The sequence below is a fragment of the Gekko japonicus genome, unplaced genomic scaffold (genome assembly GCF_001447785.1).
Source record: "Gekko japonicus isolate JY-2015 unplaced genomic scaffold, Gekko_japonicus_V1.1 scaffold593, whole genome shotgun sequence".
Lineage (NCBI taxonomy): Eukaryota > Metazoa > Chordata > Lepidosauria > Squamata > Gekkonidae > Gekko > Gekko japonicus.
Genome location: NW_015169191.1, coordinates 510,562 through 529,189, shown reverse-complemented (window position 1 = coordinate 529,189; position 18,628 = coordinate 510,562). Strand labels below are relative to the sequence as shown.

General features: G+C 43.6%; 1 protein-coding gene across 1 annotated transcript in view; it reads left to right on the top strand.

Moving 5' to 3' along the window:
• Positions 1-18,628, top strand: part of PALLD (palladin, cytoskeletal associated protein) — a 188,676-nt gene that overhangs the window by 5,426 nt on the left and 164,622 nt on the right. Inside the window, exons 5-6 of the mRNA XM_015416244.1 lie at positions 1,519-1,660; positions 3,113-3,136. Of these exons, the coding sequence (XP_015271730.1) occupies positions 1,519-1,660; positions 3,113-3,136 (166 nt within the window). The remainder of the gene's footprint in view (positions 1-1,518; positions 1,661-3,112; positions 3,137-18,628) is intronic.

Below are 18,628 nucleotides of genomic sequence, written 5' to 3'. Positions count from 1 at the left end.
TATATCAAAGGAATCACTGATCAAATGGGGAAACTTATGAAAAAACACAACCTACAAACAGTATTCAGACCCACCAGAAAAATACAACAGACGCTACGATCGGCAAAAAACAGAAGAGACCCCCTCACTTCCGCAGGACTATACTGCATACCATGCAGTTGTGGACAGGTTTACATCGGGACCACACAGCGTAGCATTCAGACAAGAATAAAAGAACATGAAAGACACTGCAGACTTGGCCAACCTGAAAAATCAGCAGTGGCTGAACATAGCCTAATTCAAACAGGACACAGTATTTTGTTCCAAGACACTGAAAGGCTGGACAACACATCCAATTAGCATGTCAGATTACACATGGAAGCCATTGAAATTCATAAACATAAACACAATTTCAACTGGAAATAAGAGAGTTTAAAAATAAATAGGGCATGGTTACCTGTCCTGAAAAACACAAAAGGCTCTACATCTGACAATGGCACTACAGATAAGATTAGAATCCACATGCAAAAGAAACTCCTCAGGAAACAGGAAACCTCCTCAGGAAAGCTCCTCCATTAGCATGTTCACAGCCTGGGGAACTCCTACAAGATAATGACTCAGCTCTACCCCACCTTCCTGAGTAGATATAAATTACCTGCCTACCATTTTTCTTCTCACCTTGACACAGAGAGTACTTCATCTTTCTGTGCTATAGCTCTGAGGATGCCAGTCACAGCTACTGGCGAAACGTCAGGTCCTACAATGCCAAGACCACGGCCATACAACCCAGAAAACCTACAACAGCAAATGAATACTCTGCTCACATTCATGTTAGCATGTTTAAATGCCTTCCCTTCTGTGAATCTTTATGGCAAGTTTTTTGGTATCCCCTTTTCAGATAGATTTGTCAATGTAGTTCTGGCATTATCGATGCCATCTCACACATAATGGTGGACTATCCCTTGCTAAAAAGAGAGAGAGAGTGGTGGATACAGAGGTGGATTTCGGTGCACAATAACATCTCGCCAGATTCAGTTTCCCAAACCTGATTTTTGGCTGTGAACTATGATTGTACAGCAGCCATTGCAAAGCTTTTGACAGCTGCTGCTGCTTCTTCTAGGCATAAAGGCTTAAAGTTAAATTAAAAATCTTTAGAAGAAGTAAGTCATTATCATATGGTTTTGGGTTGTTCAAGACCTTGTGTCCATGAACAAAAAAAGGGAATAGAAAGAATACTCTGCTTTTGTTCCCTTCTAGGTGAATTGTTGGTATCTCATAGTAGTTTTCATTGTGTAGGCAACATGATCACCCCATCATGACTGCATCCCTATGGCAGCATATGCCCAGCTGGCAGAAAACCATGAATTAAAAGCATCTTATAGATGAGAAATGGAATATTTATGCATATAGCACAGTTCTAGTGCAGATTTTTCCTGCATTGCCATTACATAAAGCAAGAGTGAAGAACAGAATAACACTTAACAGAATGCTGACATCAGATGTTGCTGTCTAAATAAAATCCATATATTGCTTTTTTAGGAGCTGCAAAATGTGACAGCAACTGAAGGACAAGTAGTTGTGTTTGAGTGCAGAGTGAAGGGACCACCTCCCTTGCAAGTCAGTTGGTTTCGGCAAGGCACTGAAATTCAGGATTCCCCAGACTTCAGAGTTCTTCAAAAAAGTAAGAGGTGGAATAGTTCTGTTTTAAGTAGCCATGCAACATGAAAAATATTGTCTTGTTATACATTATTGTTTCATTTTTATTTTTGATTTTACATGCCTGTAATTTTAGTATCAAAAGCTGCATTCAAATGTCAAAATAAACCACAGATAATTTGCAATAAACTCTGCTTTGACTACCAGATGTCAGCAACCAGTCCTGGGCTGCTTCTACATTTCGATTCCCCATCCCACCCCTGCCACAGGGCAGTGGGAGGCCCTCACAGTATTTTGGAATATCCTGATGATGTCATGTCTCATCTGGCCCCCCTCAGTTTTGAACCAGATCAAAAATAAATCTCCTTTGATCCATCTCAGAGGGAAAACTTCAGGGGGGCTGCAGGTCCATCTGGATGCTCCATCCAGAGCCACTATGGGGAACGGCCAAGCTTAGCTGCACCTTCAGAACAGAAGAGCTAAGTTCTACATCTTCCTTCCCCACCCTGCATCTTCAGCTGTTTAAAGGGCTTTTTTCCTTTACCAGCTGAGCCTCATTGTAGCATTACCCTGCAACGCAACAGGAAATGTGCAAGTGTGATGGAGAAAACAGGCGCAGGAGCAGTGGGCGAGGGTTGGTGCCAGTGTATATGAACATCATGCCCACCTAACTTGCCTCTGCTGAGCGGGGTGTCCCAATTTTGCACCCTTATATGGAAAACTGTCCTAGTTTGTGCATAGATCCCAGTTTGCCTGTTTCTTGTCTCTTCTCCACATCCCAAAAGAAAGAACATCCTTCTTGTGCTGCCACCTCTGTGACCAGCTGGTGGTAAGGGGTGGTGGTGGTAGTTCTCAACAAAGTGTTGTTTGCAGATTTAGACTTCCCAGTATACCACAATTAGTAAAAAAAAACAGGGTTGAATCCCAGGAGACTGGCATAGCTGAGACTTACCCTAAAGCTAATCTTCTGGTGCTGCAATGTCACTTCCCGCTGTGTAACTGGAAGTGATGTCACCACATCATGGGATGCTCTAGAGTTTTGGATGAATCCCAGAGCCTCCAACAATGGGGTGATGTCGCATCTGGTTATGTAGCCAGAAGTGACACTGCTGCATTGGAAGACAGATTGCTCCCCCCTCCCCCCGTTGAGTGCTGTGAGGGATAGGGGAGTATTGGTGGGCAAATGGCAACCCTTATACGAACTGTGGCTAGTAAACCAGCAATAAAATCTTTCTGGAAATCCTGGTATAGGGGCCAACCAGTAAGCTCTGGTTTCCTGTATCATCCGCATTCAGAGAGCCCAACTAACTGGAGTTTGCTCAAACCCTGGCATATTGTGTTGTCTAAGTGCGGCCTAATAGTGCTACATTAAGACACACACTTAAAGTTTCTGAGAGTAACTGATTTCTGACACATTTTGTTCTTTGCTCTTTCCTTCTCCCTCCCCTGCTCTCTATTTGGATGATGTGATAAGCAGAGCCTCGATCTGCAGCTGAACCTGGTAAGCATCATGTGAAAGAACAATCTTTTTATTCACTCGCCCTTTGTGTTTGTACTGAAGCTAAACAGTGTAATGTTTCTGCAACGGACTGGTAATATGAAACCCCCTCCAAGGCAGTCTATTCTTTCTTACAGACTTCAGATCCTGCTATCCTGCACTTTACATCAGTCCCTTTATTAGTGGAACAGCAAATTCCATCCAGGCCAGTGTGGGTACACACACACACACCCCCGGTAAACCTTTTAAGCCCTCATTCTCTGAAATGGAGCAACTTGCAAGCTAATGAGGACAGACTGTATCCACAATTTTCCATCACTGAAACTCTACTGGCATGTTTTGATAGTACCAGACCACTAAATGCTAAATTTCCTCTTCTCAAATATGTATTATGTTAAATATAAGCAGAACCATCTTAAACAAAACAAACAACCATTACCAATTCAGAGTTATATTCATAGGGTAAAACATCCAGAATTAAGTGGGAAGGGGGCTGATTCTGCTTATGTTTTCTTCTTGTTTTTGTTAAGACCATCCTGCAGTTGTTTGATGGAGTTCTCTAAATATTCTATTGTAGGCATCTGAAGGTAGGTTCCCTCTTCTTAGGCTACTTCTGTGCTTCCAGTTTGGTGAGCAGCCTAGCCGCAAGGCTCTACTCATATGCCTCCTGCTGTCTTTCTGCTTGTACAAGTCAGTCAGTCCCTTATCTTTGGTTTCCAGCAATTCAATAACATAGCAGTAGTGATAAAGGACTAGTAAATGCTTGAATGCCTGGACAGTTTATAGCAATTGTTCATCTTCCCCACTATCTACCCCTGGGCATTTTCCTTAACAGTTTTGTAGTGCACACCCTAATTGTGATGGCCTGGCGGGAGCTGGTCCATGGGGTCGCGAAGAGGCAGACTCGACTCTGCGACTGAACAACAACAAAGATCACACCAGCATGCTAGGCGTACTGTTCTTATTCCATTTTCCTCCAGATAAAGAGCTGGATTCCCACCCAGTATTGTCAAACTGCTCTTTGTAGTGAAGTTCTGGTGGTAAGATGGTGGGGTGTTGTCAGGGAAAGGATCTGAGTGTTTGACTAGTTTATAAAGGCACAGAATGGATTGCAAAGTTTCAAAACCCCAGATCTTGAGGAGAGATTAGTACAGTAAAGTGGTATACTCTCAATTTTTTCTCCAGATGTGCTCAGCAGGCTGGGAGACAAAGCTGAAGAAAATGGATATTTGTATTTAGTCCCAGAAGACCTATCTGTGGAGTCTGCAGAGACTGTAACAGCAGATGTGATGTAACTCCAGCAATTCTAAGCAGATAGCTCAGTCACTGTGATGCAACTGTATTGTTTGCTGCCCAATGTAAACATGAAAAATGAGGGCAGAGATACCAACAGGTTCAGGGTATGAAGTGGGTAAACTGGCTCAATTCCCAGAGCCTGCCCTTTGAATAAGGGCGTTGAAAAGTTTTACGAAGCCATTAAAATGCAGAAGCTTGATGGAGTGTTACACTTCAAATAATTTGATTGTCTATGTTCCTTCCTAGAACATCTTCTTCCCAGGGTACATTTTTAATGTTATTGGTGTAATAAATAGAACAGGGAAGCAAAGAAGAGAGCTTTTATCTCTTCATCTGCTAATCTTTGACAGTCAGCAAAAATATTCTCAGGTGGCCATTCACTACATGCTAACAGATCGGACATGGTTGGCTCAGGAAAAGAAAAAATAGCTGTTCTTTCTGGATTCAGGCACCTGAACATTTATGAAACAGGTTTTTCTTGTCACCGCTAAGTTGTATCTGCCTAATGTGTTTTACACTCCTTTTTCTGTCTAGACGGAAATCAGCCTGCATCACTAATCTCTTCAGACTGTTTTGACAATTAATAGCCAGTCGAATTACTTAAGGCCAGCGTCACAGTTTGTCAAATTACCTGCTCAGTACCACGTTATTTTGACATTTTGACTTTATGCTGATTGACTTCTTCAAAGAACAGCCTGTTTAGGAAGGAGGAAAGAAACCGGTAGAATCATTTGCCAGTTGTTGATGCTTTGGCCATTACTCAGCTGTCTGGAAGCAGCCACAAAGTATATTGAATTTCTTTAAAACAATTATCTTCTGGTACGTAAAAATACTAAAGGCAGGATTGCCGGGGGAGAGGGGGGCCTTGATTCATGCTGTTCTTATTGGAAAGACATAGACACCCCTTATGAACGTTATCAGTCTTACAGGGCAGTCCTAAACGGGATTACACCCTGGATGTAAGAGAGTGTAACTCTGTTTGGGCTTACACTCTTAAAGGGACATTGTAGACCATGTTTAGTTATTCTTGTTCAAGCTGTGTTCTAGTCCTTTAGCTGTACAACAGAGCTCCAAGCCAGAGGAACCTGCCTCAGATGCAAAGCCTTTTCTTCATAATGTCAGTAACCTGAGGCCTTTTTCCTCACATGAACTTGTGGCATGATGAGAATCACTGCCAGTGCAGTGCCTTGTGTCAGTGTGAAGGTAACATCAGAAACTGTTGAGCCACACGGGGAGCAGTCCCAGCAACAGCTCCTCCCCATGTCAGCACTCTCCTAGCATCTTGGAAAGCAGATATTAGTATAGGGAGAGGGGGAGGAGAAGGTCACACGGGAGGGGGAAGGGGCTCCTTCTACACGGCCTGGCATTCTAACACAATCTTCACATGGTAGGAAGAGCTGTGCCAGGGGGACTCAGATGTTGCAAGGATAGCACAGGAAGGAGATTACAGTCGGAAGTGTAACCTTTGGATGACTGTGTATGCGGAGAGTGGGCCTAATTCCAGAACAGTATAAACTAGTGACAAAGCATGGAAGTCTTATCACAGAACTCTGGGAAAGGAATTGTACCAACTTTGTGTGGTTCAAAAAGCAACAGGATCTAGAGGCCAGGGGTGAATCTGTTCCTTTGCTTAACTGAGCAGAACTCTGAGGAAAGCTAATAATAATGATGATAATAATGATGATGATGATGATAATAATAATGATAATAATTTTCAAGTATTGAGGTGGAAGACGATGAACCATTAACCAGAACCTTTATTCAACATTGCTTCAGGACTTCAACAACTATGCTTGCAGTTTCTCTATATTTATACCATTGCATCGTAAAACAACAGCACTGTAACTCTGTGCCATAGGCTTGATTGGCCCTAAGCGGAGCCATGTGATTGGTTGCTTTCAGTTGGCTTTTAGGTCCAACGAACAATCTTTATTCTTAACCAATAGTAATGCAAAGATTACGATACCATATTCAACACAATAACTCAGAACATAACAATAATGATGATGATGATAATAATGATGATAATAGTAATAATAATGATAATAATAGCAACATTAGATTAGTAAGGACAAAGAATCCTCTCTCACTGTGTCTTCTGGTTTTACTATACTTTTATCTTTTTTTGTCTTCTTCTGCAGCACCAAAATACTTACAATATGTTGAACTCTATAAGGAATGGTTACTTTGGGCCCTTTTGCTTCTCCATTGCCAGTTACTCTTTGGCATCTTCAGTTAGCTTCTCTAGATTTTTTTGACCTCTCTTCCATGCACAATCTCACCCATAACCCTGGGTTTTTCCTTTAGGAAGGGGAACAATTCAACAGATGGATGAAGCTGAAGAACAAGTTATTTTTTTGCCAGATAAGGAAACTGAAGTACAAAATATAGCTTGGAGAGCTGATCCAGCATTTACGGAGGGAGGGAAAGCAGGGTAGGAAATAGGCAGCTACAGAAGACGTTTGGGAACACCTATAGTAAATCTTTGAAGCAGCAAACTTATTCTTCCATGATAAACAGAAATATTAACAGTTACTTTGCGTTTATCCCCTGATTTCCACATGCATTTTTGTGCCTTTCGTATTCACCTTGTATTTGGGTTTGGATTCGTTTTTCCAATGGCTTTTTCCATCTGTTTTGAGACTACTTTTACCTCAATGTTTTTCTGGAAGCTGGTTTTGAGTTGATTTTTTTCCTAGTGCATAATGTTTATATTAGTTCTCTTTGTCCCGCCAGCTCCCACCCATCTCTAGCCCACTTTTCAATTATTGGACTATTGTCATTAAACCACTCCCTCTCCTGCCCACTGTTCTGATCTATCAGGCTTGTTATTGTCTCAAGAGCCAGTCCAGCCTGAACAAGTGGTGGCAGCCTGCTGAAGACTGACAATTCATCAGTCTGACGCAGCCATGATTTACATAATCCAATAGCCAGTGCAGGCAGCTGTGCATGCAACAGAATTCCAAGGGCTCTAAGTTCATTGGGTAAATTGTCCCTTGCTCCCTTGCTCACCTTAAACCATTGGGATAATAGACTGTGAAGAGCTGGGGAGTGAAAGGGAAATGGAGTATACATATCTGTTCAGTTGTGCGAAGCATTGGAAAGGGTCAAAAGCAAAATTAATTTTCATCTAAACCAGTTAAGCTGGCCCTCAATGCAGTGGGAAGTCCGCATGGCTAGCTGAAGACTGACAGCTGCCATGAAAAGATAGTTGGAATAGGATACTGGAAGTCAGTGAGCTTTTGAAAAAATATTTTTAAATCCCCATTAAGAAACAAAGGCACAAATAAAAATGAAATCCAAGTTTCCTGCAAAGAAATTGATTTCAGAATTAGGAAATATGAGAATTTTTCTCTGCAAAAGTTTCTGCCATTTAGTTCAGCTCATTTAGTTTAGCTCATGAGACCTTTCTGTTACTCGAAACACTGTCAAATTAGTCAGTGAAATGTATCCTCTGAAGCTAGCAGTGCCGTCTTTCAAGTGGATAGGACATGGTGAAAATGTCCATTAAAAGTTCTTGTGCATCTTCCTTCCAGAGCTGCATGAGCTGTATCCATAAATTGAACTCATGCATCTCATTAACCCACCAGATGTTACACTGGCAGTACAAAAACAGGATCTGCAGGGTGCTCTTCACAGTTTTCCAATGAGACAATCCCATACAGCTGTGGGAAATTTGTGCATGAAGCAACCACATAGGCTCGGAAGGTTGGGTCTCTCCAACATAATAAGCACCCTCATTCCCAACAGTTGCTGATCAGGTTGTGAAAACCCACACAAGCTGCCCTGCCTAGGTGGTGAAGTATCTGTGGGTCAGTGGTGGAGCATTTGCTTTGTATTTATTTATTTATACATTTGATTTCTAAACCGCTCTCCCCCATACTTGGGGCTCAGGGTGGTGTACAACATTCAAAGAGATACAATCAGAAGGTCTCAGGTTCAACCATCAAAGAACTGATAGTAGATAATGTGAATGCCTGAGATTCTTGAGAGCCATTGCTTGTCTGAGGTCCCTGCCACACGGGACGGCTGAAACGCGGCTAATCAGAGCCGCACCAAACTTGAGACGCCGCGGCGGGATCCCACGGATCCCCTCAGCCGCGGCGCATGTAGGTGGTGTTTTTTTGCTGCGCGGTATCGGCGTTTGGGATGGAACAGGGACGGGCAGGCAACGATTCCCAGATGTTGCTGTGGGATCGTGCCCGTTTGCTCCGCCCCCGTTCCGTCCCCCTCCTGGCCTAAAACGCCTCGTATGAACAGGGCCTGAGTAGAGAATACTGACCTTGATATACCAATAGCTTAACTCAGAAAAAGAAAGTTTCATGTACTCACATGCAGCTTCAGTCCAACTTCATGTACCTGTTAAATCTACATCTTGGTTCTTTGTATTACCACAGAAATAGGATTGCCGCCAAAATGGCAGTATTCTTACTCAGTCCTCCTCTGTTTGAAATACCACCTACCTGTGACCTAACAAGTCATGTATTTCCTCACCCCTGCCAGTAGAAGCCAATAATATGAGTTTGATTGGGGAAATGCACAGCTTAATGATACAGAATGTGCTGCAGGTGTAAAAGTAGTAGGGGGCAGGCTTGCATACAGAGGGACACGGTTTTTTTTGGAAGCAACCCTGTTTTTCAGGCAGCCTATAATTCTGCCCTTAATCTCAAGTGAATGTCTCCTCAAAATCAAGCTATTACTGCAGTGTGGGTGGGTGAATGGTAAAATTCACCCATAATTACTCAGATTGCTTAATATGAAGTGTCAGCAAGTTTTTAAAAACTTCTATTATGGAATTTTAAATACATGTAAAAGTTTTCACAAGAGTGACTTGATACCATCTATTGTTCTAGTTTGGTCTTTTCTGTGTCTCTGTGGAAACTGGGTTGTCTCAGGTTTCTCACAGAAGTCCTGTTTTTGTTTTTCTGCCTAAAACCTTTTTTCTTCTCTACAACCTAAATTTCCACTCCGTCACTGCTATTCATTGTGTTAATTATTATTAAATACATTTTTATCCTATTGGCCCTTCAAGGAGCTCTGGTTGGCAAACATGGTACCTCCACATTTATCCTCAAAAATCCTGTGAGGTAGATTAGACTAACAGTTAATGACTGACCCAAGGTCACCCAAATAGCTTTGTAGCTCAGTGGGGATTTGAACCAGATCTTCACAGTTTTAATACTATACTACATTGGCTCTGGACCTTATACTTCTTTACTATAGGCAAAGGACCAAGGCTGAATGTAGAACTCAAGTTTTTCCATATGTCAAAATCGCAACATAATTAGTGGGTTTGAGTTACAGTAGCATTGACCACTTAATTATGTTAAAATAGCTCAGTGAAATTGTTTGCTTCCTACACTTATTTTTGCATCAAAAGGGAAGGCAAAGCTGAAAATAAAATCTGTGGTATTATCATACTTCTGGTATGATGCATTTACATCCCAGTGTATGCATGTTTACTTCTGAATGTCCTGTTAAGTTCAGTGGATCTTCTTCACTTTGGTTGCTTCCATGGAGCAGTTTGGTCTGGTCTGGCCTGGCATTCAAAACTGGAGCAAAGCTAACTTTTTTTCCAGTATCATATTTTTTTCAGTATTCACATGACTACATCCCTTGATTTTCCACAATTCAGGTTCTCCCCAGCTTCACTCTGATCTTTTCCAAACCTAGTTTGATATGATCTTTTGGGAAAGATCACAGTTAAAGCATGTTTGCACATTGTGGGGACAGTAAGGTATGCATTTCTGCAAGTCCTCCCCACATGAGAGCTATATTCCATGACCCGCTGCAGCCATCGTTCTCTCCCAGTAAGAGGACCTCTTTCTTTTTTACAAAAAAATCATTTAATTGCTATAGTGATTTAGCAATGACAGATTTCTTTTAACCTCCCCCCCCCCCGCAATAAAAGCCCTCCAGTTGTGTGGAGGGGAATGGTCACAGCAGTGGGCAGAGTCAAGCAAGCTGCAGGGAAAAATTCCACGTGGATGTTCCATTGCTCCTGCAAATTTGCATTAGCAATGGAACATCTGCATAGCAGTCTCCCCAGCAGTTTTCCCAGTGTTTGCAGGAATAATGAGAACTGCATAGGCAGTTGTCACTAAATGGAAGTGGCTCTAGATGCTGTCACAGACCTTTGTCTTTAAAGCAAAATGGGTAAGCATAAAAATGCCCAAGGTTCATTCCCAGGATAATCTATGTGTTCAGGCAAAGTGTGAGCCAGCCCCAATACAACACAATGTTCTTGTTAACTAAATGAACTGACACATTAATCCACAAGCTTTCTCTTTCTTTTTGTGATACTTAAGATTTAATTTTTCCCAAACTAACAATGGTCTTCTGTTGTGACCTTCTTGGTCAGATTAGGGTGGTTACAGAACATAAAGAGGGTTTCAGTGGCTGCCACCCAACTGTGGAGCTCATTTCCCTTGGAGAATCACCAACACTTAAATCATCTTTTGAAAGTATGAGACCCTTTCTAAAAAAACAAAAAAGGGGGGTGGTTGAGAACAAGCTGGCACAAGTTGGGCTTCTGGGTGCCAATAATGCTTTTGTCTGGTTTAAATTTGATTTTACTGAAGTCTTCTCATAGCTTCTCTGTTACTTTATGGTTTTATGCTGTGGACTTCCAGGTCAGAGTGAGCAAGCATTTAAAATAAGCAAACCACAGATTGTACATGTTTCTTGTACAAATAACAATTAGCAAATTAATAAGTTGGTATCACGTAACTTGATTGCTATTGAATAAAGGTTGAAATCCTGTGCCTAGTTGTTGTTCAGTTGCACAGTCAAGTCCAACTCTTCATGACCCCATAGACAACATCATGCCAGGCCCTCCTGTCTTCCACCGTCCTCCGGAGATTTCTCCATTTCATGTTCATTGCATTGATAAGACTGTCTAACCATCTCATCCTTTGCCATCCCTTTCTTCTTTTACTTTCAATCATTACCAGCATGAGGGTCTTCTCCAATGAGTGCTCCCTTCTCATTTGGTGGCCAAAGTATTTGAGTTTCATCTTCAGTATCTGGCTTTCCAGGTAAAAGTCAGGGTTGATTTCTTTTAGCATGGACTGATTTGATCTCCTTGTATTCCAAGGGACTCTCAAGAGTTTTCTCCAGCACCATAATTTGAAAGCATCTATTCTTTGGCACTTGGCCTTCTTTATGGTTCAACTCTCGCAGCCATACATTACTACTGGGAATACCATCGCTTTGACTATACGGACTTTTGTTGGAAGGGTGATGTCTCTACTGTCTAGGTTTGCCATAGCTTTCCTCCCAAGGAGCAGGCGTTTTTTCATTTCATGGCTGCAGTCACCATCTGCAGTGATCTTGGATCCCAGGAATGTGAATCTGTCACTGCTTCCATGACTTCCCCTTCTATTTGCCAAGGAGTGATGGGGCCGGATGCTATGATCTCAGTTTTTTGATGTTGAGTTTCAAGCCAACCTTTGTGCTCTCCACTTTCATTCTTAGCAAGAGGCTCTTGAGGTCCTCTTCACTTTCTGCCATTAGAGTGTTATCGTCTGCATGTCTGAGATTGTTGATGTTTTTCCCGGCAATCTTAATTCCAGTTTGTGGTTCATCCAGGCCTGCATTTCGCATGCTGTACTCTGCATATAAATGAAATAAGCAGAGTGACAATATACATCCTTGCCATACTCCTTTTCCTATTCTAATCAGTTGTTCCATATCCGGTACTAACTGTCACTTCTTGACCCTTATACAAGTTTCTCAGGAGACATATGAGGTGGTCGGGTACTCCCATCTCTTTAAGGACTTGTCTAGTTACACAGGCTAAAGTCTGAGAATCAAACTGGGTTTCTCAAGAATATGGGTAAACAGAGAAAGTGAGGGCTAGGGGAAGGCTGAAGGAAGTGGGGCAGGAGCTGCCACAGATGCAGTGAGTAGGATTCTGGAGATGGTCCAAAAGAAGTCATGAGGGGAGAAAGAAATGTAAGAAAAGAGAAGAGCAATTCCAAGCTGGCAGACAGAACCAAAAGAGGAGGAGGAGGAGGAGAAGATTGGATTTATACCCCGCCCTTCACTCGGAGTCTCCAAGGGGCTTACAGTCTCCTTCCCTTCCTCTCCCCACAACAGACACCCTGTGAGGTAGTTGGGCCTGAGAGAGCTCTGAGAGAACTGCTCTTGAGAGAACAGCACTGACAGAACTGTGACTGACCCACCCAGCTGGCTGCATGTGGAGGAGTGGGGAATCAAACCCGGTTCTCCAGATTAGAGGCCCCTGCTCTTAACCACTACAGCAAACTGGCACTAAGTCCTAGGAGCTAGAAGCCACAGGTCAGGGCCAGGGCCAGCCCCAGGTTTTTTTCCCACTAGGCAAGGATACCTTCTGGCGCCCCCACCCCCGTGCACCCACCAATTTCTGGTACACACACCCCAGGGGTGGCAAGCAGAGAAAGCCGGTCTGGTGCTTTAAACAGGGCTCTTTGCTGGATTTCTGACTTTTGCAAGTCAGCCCCGTTGAACACGGGGGGGGGGCTGATTTCTGAGTAGATGTGCCTCGTACGGGGCTGTGTGCCCGGCTAGTTGGAATCACCCTCGGTGGAACCCAGCCAGTCCATGGTGGGAAATGACCCCAATGCATTGGGAGGGACTCCTGTGTCTCCAGGCCGGGGGTGGGAGGGGGGAGCTAACGCACCATCCATTCCAAGGTGCTTGGCTGCCCGAACGCTCCCTTGGACGCCTGGATGGCGCTCCACTGGGCCAGGGACTCCTGCTGCCAGCTGGGCCAAGGGTTGCGACCCCTCCCCATGGGATGGAAGGAGCGGCAAAAATCTCGCTTCTGCGGCCTGGAGCTTCATCCCATGGAACTGTGGCGCCGGGACTCGGGAGCCGCTGTTGCCTCCTCCCCTTCGGAAAGCCTTTTGCCGGCAGGCGCACCCGGGAAAGCACCTCTCTCTACGCCTCTCTCTCTCTCCAGCACTGGGTTGTGTTGTAGGGGATAAAAAGGAGCGGGGCAGAGACCGAGGTAGGCTGCCCTGAGCTCCGGGGACCGATGGCGGAAGACGGGAAATACAGATCATCGCTTTTGGCGGGGGTGGGGCGGCAGGCCGGGTGGCGCCCTTCTATGAGGTGGCAGCGTGGCACCACTAGGCAAATGTCTAAAATTTTCTATGGGTGGGCCGACTTTGGTCAGGACACAGCTAGAGTTGTTTAACTTTTCTAAATGGCACTTGCAGGGTGTGGTTCCAGTGGCAACACAGGGCAAAAGGTGGTTCAGCCCTTTTCCCACAAGAGAGTGTGTTTTCCCATCTGAGTGAATAGAATCATATGAATCTTTCTAGGGTGGGTATTCAACAAATGGGGCACCATTGCTGAAAAGGTCCTTGCTCTGATTAACATATTGATTATCAGACAGATTAATACCAGGTAAGCAGCCCCTTGCACAATACATTGTCACTATCAGCCTATTTGTTGGCTTGGCTATTACTGTTTATGTTCTGCTGTCTCTCTCCAGGAGAGTTGCAGCTGGCACGCTGCTCAGTGGAATCTGAAAACGTACTTCATAATGCAGATATTATCCGAGCTGCCCAGAAAAAGGGACAGGTCTAACAGCACCATTAAACCATGAACCTGTTTTTTTAAGTGCAACCCCATCCAGGGTAGGTTGTGTACAGCCTCCCACTAACATGGAATCATTTCCTTGTTGAACCTCTATCTTGTCCAGATTGAGCTTCAAGTTGTTAGCCCTCATGTCTCTCATTATTGATTTCAGAAACTGGAGACAAATGTAACTAGGTATCATCAGGACTCTGATGACACCTCACTCCATGGATTCATGTAGATGTTGAACAGCCTAGAGGACAGGTTACAGCCCTATGGAACGTCATAGCACAGGAGGCCTGCTGCTGGATTGCTCCCCCCAAACCACTTCTTGGCCTTTGTCTCCTAGGCAGCAGCAGAGTAACCAGGCAAGTGGTCCAGCAGGTCAGTGTGGTAAACGATGTCAGAGGCTGCCGAGGAGTGCAGAACTAGCAGGGCCAATTTACAACCTGAGTATTTTGCTGGTTCGGTAACAAAATACATAATTTGATTTACGCAGAAAGAGAATTTATCCAGCTAACTCCACTAAATGACAGTGAATAAAGTAATCAATTGTCTCAAACATTCTGAGAACTCTGCCTAGCGGGGGGGGGGAGAGGGCTTGTCCAGGGCCGGCCCCAGCTTATTTTGCACCCTAGGCGAGGATCCCTTCTGGCGCCCCCCCCCCCATGCCTGCCATTTTTCAAAAATAAATGCATTTTAGGAAGAATGAAAAACACAAATAATCAAGAAACCCTCAGAGTACGGGGCTGGGTGCAGTTTGGCACCCCTAAGGGCCAGCCTGCTCTAGGCGATCGCCTAGTTCGCCTAGTGAGTGAGCCGGCCCTGGTCTTGCCTATTAATTGTCTGGCAGGATTGTTCCCTAGTCATCATCTAGAGCAGATTAAGATCTGTGTGCTACAGGAATACCAGCCCACATTTTTGTCACGTTCCACAGACTGCTTACTGCTGCCAACAGAAACTGTTCTACTGTCTGAAAGGGAGAAAAATCCTGTCATGGACCTTTTAATTGGTCCTTCATTTACAGACTGTCTCCAGCACAGGAAGTCTCTGCATGTGTTTTAATACATGATGGTTTTTCAAAAAAAGAAAAACAGTTTAACTTAATTAAAACAACAATCCACTGCCACCTAGTATAACATGAAGAACTGCTTCCTAGATATAATCATTTAAGGAGGAGAAAGGCAATGCTAGTTCATTATGCATGGTTGCATTTGTTTTTTAACGTACACATTCAAGTAGTGAGATTAGACACAAAAGGTTTGCAGCCTTTTGTGCCTTAGAATTAGACAAAAGTGATTACATTACAGCAGGGCTTTTTTTGTAGAAAAAGCCCAGCAGGAACATTAGCATATTTAAACTGCCTTCCCTTGGCTTGCCTGAGCACCCCGCAGCTGCGGGGACTCCCTGGCAAGCCAGCCCTTGGAGGGGAGGGGAAGGCACGGGGAGGCATTTAAATGCCTCCCCAATCCTTCCAGGGCCCCCCGGCCCGCCCGCCTCGGAGTCGCCGGAAGGGGTCACTCTCCTGGCCTTCCCCTCTGTAGCCACGCATGCAGAGGTTTTGGCTGTAGTGGGCGTGGCCAACTCTGAAGCCAGCCGGAACTCCGTTCCTGTGCGTTCCTGCCCAAAAATAGCCCTGCATTACAGTTTCCAAACCATCCAGCTTCTGAATAAATTCAGTCTTGAAGAGGCTTCTCAACAAGCAGAAGATCACACCCACTTTGTCCACAGCATTCATTTATCTGGACTAATACCCCCACATGGCTCCAGAGTGCCAAGGAGTGGGGAGTGGGCTGTGACATAAAGATGCCTTGGAATAATGGAGGGGAGGGGCAGGGGAAGGTCCGTCTTTTAACATCCTCCTGGTTTTGGCTACAAGAAGATGGCCAATATAGAGTAATCATAAAGCAATTTGGAGTAGGCGCACTTAGATTTTGAAGGCAATTTCCTCTTGTTTGAGTAATCTAGGTTTCCAGCCTCCAGGTAGGACCTGGAGAACTGCCAGAATTAGATCCTCAGACTACAGAGATCCACTCCCCTGGGGAAAATGGCACCTTCAGAGGGTGGGTTCTGTGGCATCCTATCCCTGCTGAGCTCTCTTCCACTCCGCCCTTCTCAGGGTCTGTCCTGAAATATCCTGGAATTTCCCAGCCCAGAGCTGGCAAGCCTACTTTGCACCTTTTTTGCTGTACATATAAAATATGAGTGGCGCAGACCCTGTGCTGTAGACACTGGTAGCATTCAGGTGTGGTTACCCAGGAGCCTGGACTGGCTTCCTTACAGGTGAGCCCAGGTCTGGTCTGCATGATGTCTGTAATTTTGAAGGCCAAATTTTGTTCATTCAACTTGAAGCCAAATTTCTCAGTTTAAAGGAAGGGCAAGCCAACATTTAAAAAAGCTGAATAGTATCAAATAATGAGAGGGAAAACCCACAATAAAAGGGCTGGCGGGACTTTCATTATAGTCAAGGCACTTGATTTTATTTGAAAGAGTTCCATAATCCTGCCCTAGAGATGTTGTGCTCTGCTATTTCAATGTTTATTTTAAATGTGAAAATATGGACTTCCTGTGAATCCTGTTTTGTATGCAGAATGTCTTAGCAACATCATACCTTGAATGTCAGATAGTGTAATGGCATATCTGGATCTTTCTTTTTCCATGTTAAATACTGTCACCAGCACTGAAGCGACAGGCTCTGCCTTATGTTTACGACTAACTGCAGAACTGCAACTCTCTGCCTGCACAAAGGTCTCTGAATAACTCAGTCAAAAAATCATGTCTGTGTGCAAGTTTATTGCATTGTAAGGTCTGAGACTGAAGGGAGTGACCCAACGTATTTACATTCAACACTTAGCCCTGCTGTATCTTGCAAGTAATGTATGGCCTATGCTGGGTAGCATGTTGTTGTTGTTCAGTCACACAGTCCGACTCTTCGCAACTCCATGGACCACATCACACCAGGTCCTCCTGTCTTCCACCGTCCTCCAGAGTTTGCTCAACTTCATGTGCATTGCATCGATAACACTGTCTAACCATCTCATCCTTTGCCGTCCCCTTCTTCTTTTACCTTCAGTCTTTCCCAGCATCAGGGTCTTCTCCAGTTCAATCTTTCCCAGCATCAGGGTCTTCTCCAGTGAGTGCTCCCTTCTCATTTGGTGGCCAAAGTATTTGAGCTTCAGCTTCAGTATCTGGCCTTTCAGGGAACAGTCAGGGTTGATTTCTTTTAGGATTGACTGATTTGATCTCCTTACAGTCCAGGAGACTCTCAAGAGTCTTCTCCAGCACCATAATTCAAAAGCATCTATTCTTCAGCACTCGGCCTTCCTTATGGTCCAACACTCATAGCCATACATTACTACTGGGAATACCATTGCTTTGACCATATGGACTTTTGTTAGCAGGGTGATGTCTCTACATTTTACTATGCTGTCTAGGTTTGCCATAGCTTTCCTCCCAAGGAGCAGGCGTCTTTTAATTTCATGTTCATTTTAAATGACTTTTTGCCTTTGGCAAATTTGGCTGCCAGGTTTGTTTTATCAAGGAGGAAGAGATCTTTGGGAAAGAGGAAGCAATTTTTCCCCCTTGCCATTTTCTTGGGGGGCGGGGGAGACACAGTTGAGCTGCTTTTTTCTTTTTTTAATTTTTTTATTTTCTGACTACAAAAACACTACAAACACTAACACTAACCTAAAATAAGCTATACAAGGATCATATATAATGATTAGTTGCATATTTAGCTTAAGCTCTCTCTATAAAGAAATAGTTTTTGGAATATAGCTAATTTCTACTGCTTCTATTACAGACTGGTAAATATATAACTGAATCAAGTAAATACAAACAATAAGACTTTTAGGCTTATACAATTCTATTAAATCTGTTTCTTCCCTTTATTTTTCTTCTTTTCATATTTCCATTTGACTTTCAGGACTTTTGGGGCTGACACCCCTAATTCTGATACAGAGTCTTCTTCTGGGTTACTAATCGCTATTGATTCTGAATCTCCCGTCCCATGTGTGCTGCTTTTTTCTTCGATATCTTGTTCCTCTGCTGTATCTTTTTTGTTCGCTGGTTTTTGTTGCTGTTCCAAGAACATCTTCTCTTTTAAAACAGAGTCTATCTTTTCTTTTTTATCTTTGTAGTTGAAGACCAGTCGTTCGGGTATTATCCATCTGTAGGGGATGGAGTTTTTATGCAAAAAACGGTTAAATGTTTGTATTGAATCCTCTTCTTTCTTATTTCAAATAGAATGTCTTTTAAGATTCTGATTTCTTTGTCTTTGATTTTTAAGGTAGTCCCATTTGTGGCCTTGAGCACCATGTCTCTTCTTGACCTTTTAGAGAATCTCGCCACTATCTCCCCAAACAGGCTCTTTTTCTTAATAAATTCTGGATATGTCTGGTAGACCAAATCCAGATCGCTTTGCAATGTGTCCACCATTAAACCTGTCATTGGGGCCAATGCTTCACTTAATATTTCTTTCAGATTCTCATCTTGCTGTTCAGGAACACCTTGAAATCTCAGAACATACGCTGATTTTCCATTTGTAGTCTTAAAAGTTGGTCTTTATCAGAGGATCTTTGTTTTTCCATCACCTCCAGTCTTTGATTAGTCTCTTTTGTTTTGGCTTCAACC